The following is a 9938-nucleotide window of genomic DNA, read 5'->3' as shown; positions in this document are numbered from 1 at the left end:
ACAAACAAACAAACAAAAAATAATAATATATATATTTATATATATTTTTTTTGTTTGTTTGTTTGTTTGTTTGTTTGTTTGTTTGTTTGTTTGTTTTGTGTCATGTGAACCACAAATTTTGATGCATTTTATCATAATCGTATGTAATAGACCAACACAAACATGTGCAAGGTTATGAAGTGGAACGAAGAAGACACAATTTCAACATCTTTTGCTAAAATAATCTAAAGTGTGTTGTTCATTTTAATTAGAGGTCCATTAAACCACTTTGGTGCAACCAGGTTTCATCAAGAATTAACTAATTACTAAATAGAATCTGCCACTGCTGTCATAAGACACGGCAGTGGTAGCATCATGCTGTGGGTAGAACCCCATTCCAACAAGAGACAAAGCCTGAACATATAGCCAGGGCTGAAATGGAAAGATTAACATGAAGGTATATGTACCTCCATGGGGACCATTGTACTCCGTTTTATTTAGAGCTGTTAGAGTAAAGGGGTCTAAAAACAAATGTACACCACACATTTTATATTTTTTTATTTTCATAAAAATTTGAAAAGCCGTGTATCTTCACACGTAAGCAATACTTTGTCAGACTATCACATAAGTATTTCAATAAAATACATTTAACTTTGTCATCACAATGTGAACAAACGTGAAAAGGTTTGAGAAACTGAATGCGTCTACTATTGCTTGACTTTGGATTCACACATGGTGTTGTGTTACGTCCTATAAACTTATCTTGTTTAACGAATAAAACCAAAACCTAAGAAGTACAGCATATTGGACATTACTCCCTCTGGGTTGTTAGGAAGAATTTTGCAAAGCTGTTGAGACATTCCTGAAATAAAATTCTATATCAAAATTCTATAACAATATGAAGGTGAGAGCATGCTGGATAAAAAGGCACATGTTGGATTTTGCATTGTCATCATCTTAAACCTGAAAAGAAAATTGAGAAACAGTGAGGAGTAGTGTGGCTAAAATGTAACCTGTGCAGGTTAATGTCTAGTCTGGGACATTTTAACAATGGTGGCTTCCTCCTGGTATCCATGTGAGCTGGTCAGAACAGGTGCGATAAATGGATAACATATTCCTTCACGTGCCAAAAATAATGTGCGACCTCTAAACTGCAGGTGAGCTGAATAGCGTCACAAAGTGTTTAGCAGCTAGCGCTAACTTATTGAATGAATCATGTTTTTCTACTGCATTCACCAACACCAAGCCTGTTTTCATTTAATCTCAGACAGGATCTGAACGATCACCACCTAGATTACCCCAATTACATGTTGGACAGTATCATTTTTAGTAGCAGAGTGAATCATGCACACACAGAGACACACACACACACACAAGCATGCACAGTGCTGCTGCTGAGTCACGCAGCCACTGTCCGTGCATGTGTCACGAAGCATGCATACGTCCAACTCCGACCTCCTCATGACTGCTGGCTTTGTGAGGTGTGTTTCTGTTGCTCACATCCAACCAACCAGCATCACATGTTCTGAAAAAGCCAAACAGGCGTCCTATTTTACCTCCTGTATTATTTTAAATGTCAAAAACAAACTGCTATGCTGCAGCATTTAGACACTATTAAATATTTACTCCAAAGTCCTAAAAAAAAATGTTCCTGCGTTCAGAAGTTTTGAACTGCACTCTGCACTTTGACAATATCATCCTTAACCGCCCTGCCTGTGTTCTGACTGCTCTCTGTTCTGGGTTATTTTGGTAACTTTTAAAGAACATAATTTGGCCTTGGATAGCCTCAGCATAATGTTCCCACATAACCCCAGTGTGGTTAAAAAACACTAAGCCTTGTTGTAGTGGTCTCTATCGCCCCCTGCTGGGGAAAAGGTGGCCCTTCTATCCTCATTGTTATTCACTCAAGAAAGGGATCCTCATGCAGGAGGCATAAACACTGTGCTTTTCTTCATGCAACTCTTCATAATCTTGGAGTCAGATCTACTGCTGTTTAACTTGCCCTCAGACTCCCCACTAACCTTCTTCATAAACACAGGACTTGTGCTGTAAATGCAGACGTGGCCTGTAAAGTTCCCCCTAATAACGGTGCCCAGTTTACAGTCAGACAGAGCGCATTGCATATTCCCTTTCATCTCACCAGTGCCTTAGAGACAGAGACGGGAGCTGGTTTGAAAAGCTTAAGGAGGGGCAGGAGAATGGAGGAGGAGGAGGAAGAGGAGGGAGGAAGAAGGAGAGAGGGAGGGGAAGCAGCCAGGCTGACTCTCTTGGTTTTTGCCCCAGGGGTGTGTGCTGCTGCTGCTGCTGCTGCTGCTGCTGCTGCTGCTGCTGCTACTGCTACTGTTGCTCTCGCTCTCGCTTTGTCTAAAGACTGATTAACAGCAAAAAGGACCAAAAGGGGAGTAACAAATATTGTGTGCCAAAGACAAAAGCACATACACTTACTTTAAGTGCTACAATGCTGGCAATGCCTCAGAAAGATGTTGGTTGAATTTCAACAACAAAATCTCTCATTCATGAATTTGGAGAGCCGTATCATGCATAACTGAATTATGTCTTGCTGCAAAAAAATTGCACATTTAAAATCTTATCAACATGAGGAAATAATAAAATTATGACAATTAATACATTTTAAGGGTGCTCTACTGCCCTCAAGTGGAAAGAAACCCCAAATTAAAAGACTTGTTTCATCAAAGTGATGGAACAACATTGAAATCAACAAGAAAACAGTACTTGCATGTTAAACCATTAGTCACTTATTTGACTCATATTCATGCGCTCACCTCAGTACAGATATGTATGTAAACTGTATAAATAAGCATATAGGCATTTTTTACACTCTAAAGCAGGGGTGTCAAACTCCAGTCCTCGAGGGCCGGTGTCCTGCAACTTTTAGAAGTGCCTCTGCTGCACCACACCTGAATAGAATAATTAGGTCATTAGCAAGGCTCTGGAGAACTGAGGAGGTAATTAAGCCATTTGATTCAGGTGTTTTGTACCTGTGGCACATCTAAAAACTGCAGGACAGCGGCCCTTCAGGACTGGAGTTTGACACCCCTGCTCTAAAGTTTCCAAAATTATTCATATGCATTAAATGCCATAAGTTATATTTTTACATACATATCACAATAATTTTTGTTAAGTGACTCGCATTTTGATTTATTTTTGATGCACATCCTTAATTTTGAAGTGCAGTGGTGTCATGATTTGGGGATGTTTTGCTGCAGGAGATGCTAATGCACATAACGGATTACACAATGAGAAAAAATATATATAATGTGGAAATATTGAAACAACATTTCATTACATCAACAAGGAAGATGAGGCTCGCATGGAAAAGGGTCTTCAAATGGACATTGACCCTGATACTGAATCGGTGATCAAATTAGTTAAGGACAAGAAAATCAGTGTTTTGCTGTGACCTTCACAAAGCCCTTATCTCAATTCTGCAGAAAAGTTGCAAGCAGAGGTGAAAAGTTGTTTACTAGCATTGCTGTTGACAAACCTGCTACTGCGGTTCTGTCAGGACAAATCCTCCCACGTTTTAAGACGTGTTACAAAATAGATTTCAGATAAAGCACATTTATTCCAAATTGATCCTAGTTATCAAGAAATGCAGTCAAGCTCAATCTGTTATTGAAATTGGTTAAAAAGGTTTTTATGGAAGGAAGGCCAGCAGGTTGCATCTGGTCACTGACTTCCAGCATTCACTCCTCAAGAGGAAAATGTTTAGTCTAACTCAGCGTTACACTGTGAAAAAGAAAGGGGTTATAAATATAGCTTGCTATTAAAGTATGGGGTGAATTATGTGTATTGGGACATTAACTCATTTGGGACAAGATAAAAATAAAAGATTTATCCCCGCCTTGAAAATTAGAGCAAATCTGAGGAATTCTCTTGGAAGCAAATCAAAATCATGTCATGCAATCTTGAAGGCAAGGCTGAGATGAGGTTTTACCTGTCCAGACACAATTTACCTGATGTTCCACTACAGCTGAATTCGCTTCTGATTCCACTGGGTACAATGTTTTCTTATGTGTTAGTTGGTCTGCTGTCGGCAAAATGAGGAAGCAGACCTTCCTCTTGTTCTTATTTCACCCCTCGGGGTAAAGAGCTCCTGGAATTAAAGGGTGGAGACGAAACTTCCTCCTGGCTGCTTGCTTGCAGAAACAGACGCAGACATTTGTCCTGTACTTTTGGAACTAGGAACCCTTTGAGAGGTTGTTGAAATCGTCAAATCTATTACAAGAAAGTTACTTAGAAGAGATTTTATTGCAGGAAAAGATTTCCACATTTACTTTTTGCATACAGCAGCAATGATTTTATAGGCCATGTGGTCCAATGACACATCTGTTTTGATCTTAGGAAGGGCTGCAAAAGCTGATAGTAGAATCAAAAGTTTACATGCACAAAGACAACGTAGCTTTTAACACTTGGGGTAAATAAAAGCACACATATGGATGTATGTTAATGCAACACCCAGAACACTTTGGCTGTCAGGAAAATCTAATGAAATCTAATAAAACACCAGCAATAGGAGGGTAGACCTCAAGAAGGATTGTACAACCGGGTATAATTTTCACATGCCTGAAGGTGGCACAATCAGCTTGCAATTATATGTTAGTATAAACAATATGAGAATGTCCAGGCTTCGCATCATTCAGGAAGTAGACTGGTTCTCCAGTTATTAAAGGGTTTTGGTTGGGAAATATGCAAATCAAACCCAAAACAAAAAGACAAAAGGAATTAAAAGACCTCATAAAGATCCCAACTGAAGCCAGTAACAAACTCCTGCACCAAGACATGGTGACGTTATTCCACTCTGGTCCTCTTCACAAAACCTTTCCATCTGTCTTTTGTAGACAGTGAATGTGGAAAAATCTTTTTAGGGGGATTTTTGCAAATATATTAAAAACAGAAAACCAACAAAACACGTTTACATATGTATTTATAGCCTTTGCTTAGTAATTTGTTTATCCACCTTTGGCAGCAATTGCCGACACCCAGAGCTATGGCTGTTCACAGTTTAATATTTATATATGTACACATACCTTTACATGTAGGCAGATCATTAAAAAAAATGCCCATATTGGTTCATACAAGCTAGTCTATCTCTACTTTGCAGAAGTTTCCGGTCAAAGTTGTACATATTTACAGATTTACAGATCCAATCTACACAGGTAGAGGCAATAAGGAAGTAAAAGGACTTTGCTCCAAAAACGCCTGTTATCATGTGCAGGTCTTATGATGCTGCGGAAGTATCTCTATCAGGCTGTCGCGGGGAACAGGCACTACATGACATCTGTAAGGTAAACCATTCATTAAAAATATCCTCTGGAAAAACATGGTAAATGGCATGATGTTCTTTCTTGAGATTAAGATTATTAATGTGGCTGTATTTTTTCATAAAATGACGTGAAAACAGACTTAAAATGCAAACTAAAGGTGAGAGGCGGTGGAAGCAAATTATCTGCAGACTTTCTGACTACTGCAGAAATGTGGTGCTTTGCTGATAAATCATTCATTTTTTGTTTGACAAGTGCTTGAATACGATTGGAGAGACCTGGCCAGCTTTGACTCGACTATGGAGTGGGAAAAGGATCTAAGGCGCAGCCAGTCTTTGAAGAGTCTCCCCTCGCAGTCTGACCAGGCGATCTGGACAGATGCAGGACTGCAGGACAGGACAATATCTGTGTCCCAGTTAGTGGCCAGGTATAAAAAAAAATATCAACTCTTTTTTGTCTCTGTGATAACTGAACATGCAATGATATGTTAAAAAAAGAATTTTAAATTTGATAATGGTGTAGGTATCAAACTACAGTGAAAAAAGGCACATCAAGTCAACCTGCGGCAGAGAATAATGTTGAAGGAATTACAAAGAAACCACTAATGGAGGTAAATTAGAGATTTACTTGAGAAAAATAATTGCTTCAGTCATGTCCTAACCGCTGTTTTTTTTTTTTGTTTGTTTTTTGTAAATATCTTTTTCAGATGACTTCATCTCCCCTGCACAGTAGGGAGACTCATCTGGAGTCCCTGATGAAGAGAAATGAAGAGCGGGAGAGAGCTCGGTCCACTGCCACCCTGACCCGCAGTAGATCAGTGGGTAGCCTCCAAAACACCACTGGCAGCTCCATAGAGGCCTTGAAGGCTGTTTTTGAGTCGAAGGCGACGGCAAAGCTGAAACCTAAGAGCAGTTTTAAAACTGGAAACGTGGCTTTAGGTCACGCTGTGGACGAGCCAGTGGTGAACGGAGAGGCTGAGGATGTGCAGAGCGCTGCAGGGGCGCAGAAAAAACCTGCTGAAAAGAAAACTAAAAAGGAGCCAAAAGATGATTTTCTGACTCAAAAGGTATTTACATAACCCAGCTATGTTTCTTTGGTTGTGCGTGTTTCTAACTACCATTAGAAATCCAGCTAAATTAGGTTTATTCCTCTTGTTTAGGTTTGTGTATGAAGCTATGTGTGTTACATTTAGGAAGTTTAAGAAACATACATCTTTCATTTGTAAAAGCTGTCCTTTCTTCGCTTTGCACCCACAGATATATTTATGAAGTTACAGAAGAGTAGGTGCAATTTTAAAAAAAAACTGTCAGGAAATATAACATATTCACCAAATGATGGTTCCAGTCCCAGAAAAAAAAGACCTTCCACGAAAGGATTGAGCATAACTGTACCTTTGGGATGGATTTTGAGTTATATTTTGCATTGTTGTCTGGCAGTCAATACCTTTGCTTGCAGAATTTGCAAGAATAAAGCAACAACAAACTTAAGTCATAAGTGATCCAATCAAGCTCTTCTGATACTGATAATAGCTTTACGTTGAGTGTCTGACCAAAGGATTTTGATATCAAAGAACTGCAACATATAAAAGAGAAACATGTCCTGCAAATTCTTTTGAATCCAACTGAAAAGAAAGTAATGAGCAGAGTAGCACATATTTATCTAATATCAACATCATAAAACAAGCATCAAAATACAGGCTGTTTGTTGAAGCATCTGTAGACTGAAAATATTTGAATTTTCCCGCTTCGATGTAATTAACATATTAGGAGTTAAAAAAACACATTTCTCTGTTCAGAGCTGAACAAGGGATTATTGACTGATCTCTAGATGAACCACTTAATGTTCCTGAATCCTTTTGTTAACCTATCAAAATAAAGCTAATTGTGGCGCAAGTACTCAGTAGGTTATTCCAAACAAGTAAGATTAAGCTTAGGAAATATCAAAAGCAGCTTGCAGACACTGCTACATAGTCGCTAATGCATAGATGCATTTGAAGCTTTTCAGAAAGTGCTCTACTTTCTGCCGTGGCTGGAACTATTTCTTTAGACTTAAAAAAGATGATAACACATCCAGTTAATCAGCAGTGCTTTGGTTTTGACACCAGACAGACTGGAAGGCCACTTATTAGCAGTGATGCTTTCTTTATTCTCTCTCCAGGTGGTGAATCAGACCCAGACAGAGAGGAACAAAACAATAGCGGGCATTGATTTTGAAAAGCTTGCAGCATCTGAAGCTGGTGAGTTTCACATAACATCTTTTTGTTAGGATTTATCAAAGTTTTCTCCATGAAAACCCCAGCTCAGTAAATCCAGAAATCAGTAAAATGTTCCAAGTGTTTTACCCATAATGGTGCAGCTGAGGTCAAACTTGTACCTCTTTGCTAATCAGGTGTAAGATAAAGGAATGAAAGAAAGGCTGACAACAAAAAAGCAAAACTCAGCAACACCCTACATATGACTGCAATTAAACCACGGACAAGCGGATGCATAATTTACGCACTCAGGTCAAAATCCAGCTGATAAGAAAGAAATTGGTTTTCACATTGTTTGCTCATGCATTGTGGGTGTGTTCCATCTCCATTTAAATCAAAATGCACAGACACCGAAGTAATCCACTTCCATTTAAAACAAAAAAATGTCTTTGAAGCTGAATGCATCTATGTAGATGTGGGATATCCACACGGTGACTACGCAAATGCTGTGATTGACTAAACCTTGTGTGGAAAACACGGGGTCACTTCAGAGTGGGACAGAAATAGCTGCCAAGCAGCAAGTCCTGAATAAGTATAGGAGGGTGAAACGGTCAGCTGTCTCCAGGACAGATGACCCAGAACGAAGGAGCGACACGGCCAGGCTGACACTTTCTTTGATAACGCAAAGCAAAAATATATCTAGGACATTTTATTCAGATTACTAGAAAAACTCAGAAGATAGGATCTAAGGAATCACACCTTCTTCATATTCTGTGAGTATGAAGCATTATTATTATTGAATAGATCTCCATGCATTCCTAAGTCTTTTAATTATCACTTACTTGGAGATTATCTGCCTTTGGTTTTGTTTGTTAGGCCACTTAACTCTGACTTGAATATTGAAGGCAAATGGTTGGTCTGGGTTTTACATAGGAAAAACACAGTAGAGAGGACTGAAGACAAATGCACGCTACACTGCTCCATTTTTTATTTTTCAAGACCATGTATCATTTCCTCGCAACGTGACACTTATGAGCTAATTTATGCTGGCTTGCCGCCTAAGCCCTCAATATAACCTATATGATTCAACAGGATAAAATGTGGGAAAAGTACCACAAAAAACAGCTCTCAACCTCAAGGTAGCAACCTGTAATGATTATATACAAAACATATCCAGTTTTAAATGGGATCTTTTGAAATATTTTTAACAGCAGACTCTCGGAGAGACAACTTTTTCTCACATTTGCTTAAAGGTTTGGGGGTTTGGGAGTATTATTTATTTTTCCAGGAACATGGAGCCATTTTATATTGCAATCAAATAACTATGTTGCCTTCAGTTGTTATGAAAATGCTGCATGTACCAAAAACTAAAAAGAAATTTGATTTTGCATCTGATGGCTTGGACTTGGCCTCTGTGCCTTTAACATCTTCCTAGACCTACAGTGGCAATCCCCCCTTCAGCAAATAATCCTTTGTTGTCCATTAAACCAATTCCAACCATCCTTAGGAGAGAGGCACTGAGAAGCAGTTTGTCTGACAAGCTCAGCGGACGCACAGTTGCACCAGGTATTTGCTAATTGCTGTTGCCGCTAGTCTGGAGGAACTGAGTTGGGGAGGAGAGTGTGTGATTTGTCGAGTAGCACCGTTTAGGCATTAGTTTTGAATATTTTTGCTCCTCAAAAATACTATGCAAATAGGCTAATTTTCCACAAATAATTTAGCAATACATTCCACAAAAAGGTCTACAAACAGGTGTATTTGTGAATAAGGAACTGCAAATAGGCAGGGATCCACTATAGCGTGATATGCATAGTTTAGGCTAAAACTATTCGCACCACTTGGCAATTTCGATTTAAAATCATTTTTCTCTAGAAGTTTGTTTCTGACAAGAAATGAGAAAAGTTTGTCTCCAAAGATAATTAAATAATGTAAAGCAGTTCCAAAAAAACATACTTTTTTTTTGCCAGATTTTTTTTTAAATGAACATGTTAAAGTAGTTATAAATGTCTCAATTTCCAATAGAAAAAAATTATTAGCATCACAGCTTCTTATAATTTGTGTCTCTTTCATGTTTTACTGGTTATCCGGAAATGTATCTTTGGCAATCAGCTCCAAGTCTTTGAGGTTGGAGAGCTTGGACAGCCTCATTGCTTTCACCCTAACAAAGTGAATTTACTATAAGCCTGCACTCCTTGTTTAGCTGTGGGGATTCACTCGTGCTCTAACTGTCAGTATGTGTATCAGTGGAGTCAGGTATCTTTCCTGCTCCACCACAAGTATACATTTATAACTCAGCCACATGACAGCTGGTAAATATCAGCTCAGGAAAAAACTCTGAGCAAGACCCTAAATTAGTACCTGATAACAAACACAGTGCTGACGTGAACATTAACACAGGAGAATTAAGCATTATGTTAGCAGATGACTCACTGTTTAAAACCCTCTTTACTCAATTGCATCGCTCACCAGGCCTTTGCCCCCCC

General features: G+C 38.8%; 1 protein-coding gene across 5 annotated transcripts in view; it reads left to right on the top strand.

Moving 5' to 3' along the window:
* The first annotated feature begins 5230 nt into the window (after window positions 1-5230).
* LOC103456558 (xin actin-binding repeat-containing protein 1) overlaps window positions 5231-9938 on the top strand; it is a 14333-nt gene continuing 9625 nt past the window's right edge. For 2 of the 5 annotated variants that reach the window (XM_017301736.1, XM_017301735.1), the window contains exons 1-5: window positions 5400-5424; window positions 5520-5691; window positions 5787-5874; window positions 5971-6330; window positions 7422-7500. In XM_017301736.1, the coding sequence (XP_017157225.1) occupies window positions 5412-5424; window positions 5520-5691; window positions 5787-5874; window positions 5971-6330; window positions 7422-7500 (712 nt within the window). In that variant the 5' untranslated portion in view covers window positions 5400-5411. Of the gene's footprint in view, window positions 5289-5399; window positions 5425-5519; window positions 5692-5786; window positions 5875-5970; window positions 6331-7421; window positions 7501-8083; window positions 8229-8962; window positions 9022-9938 lie in introns of those variants that run through there. The other 3 variants (XM_008396184.2, XM_008396188.2, XM_008396186.2) reach the window with 3 other exon arrangements.

The sequence above is a fragment of the Poecilia reticulata genome, linkage group LG20, assembly GCF_000633615.1.
Source record: "Poecilia reticulata strain Guanapo linkage group LG20, Guppy_female_1.0+MT, whole genome shotgun sequence".
NCBI classification, from domain to species: Eukaryota; Metazoa; Chordata; class Actinopteri; order Cyprinodontiformes; family Poeciliidae; genus Poecilia; species Poecilia reticulata.
The sequence above is the reverse complement of the archived record's forward strand: the minus strand, read 5'-3'. Positions and strand labels throughout refer to the sequence as shown.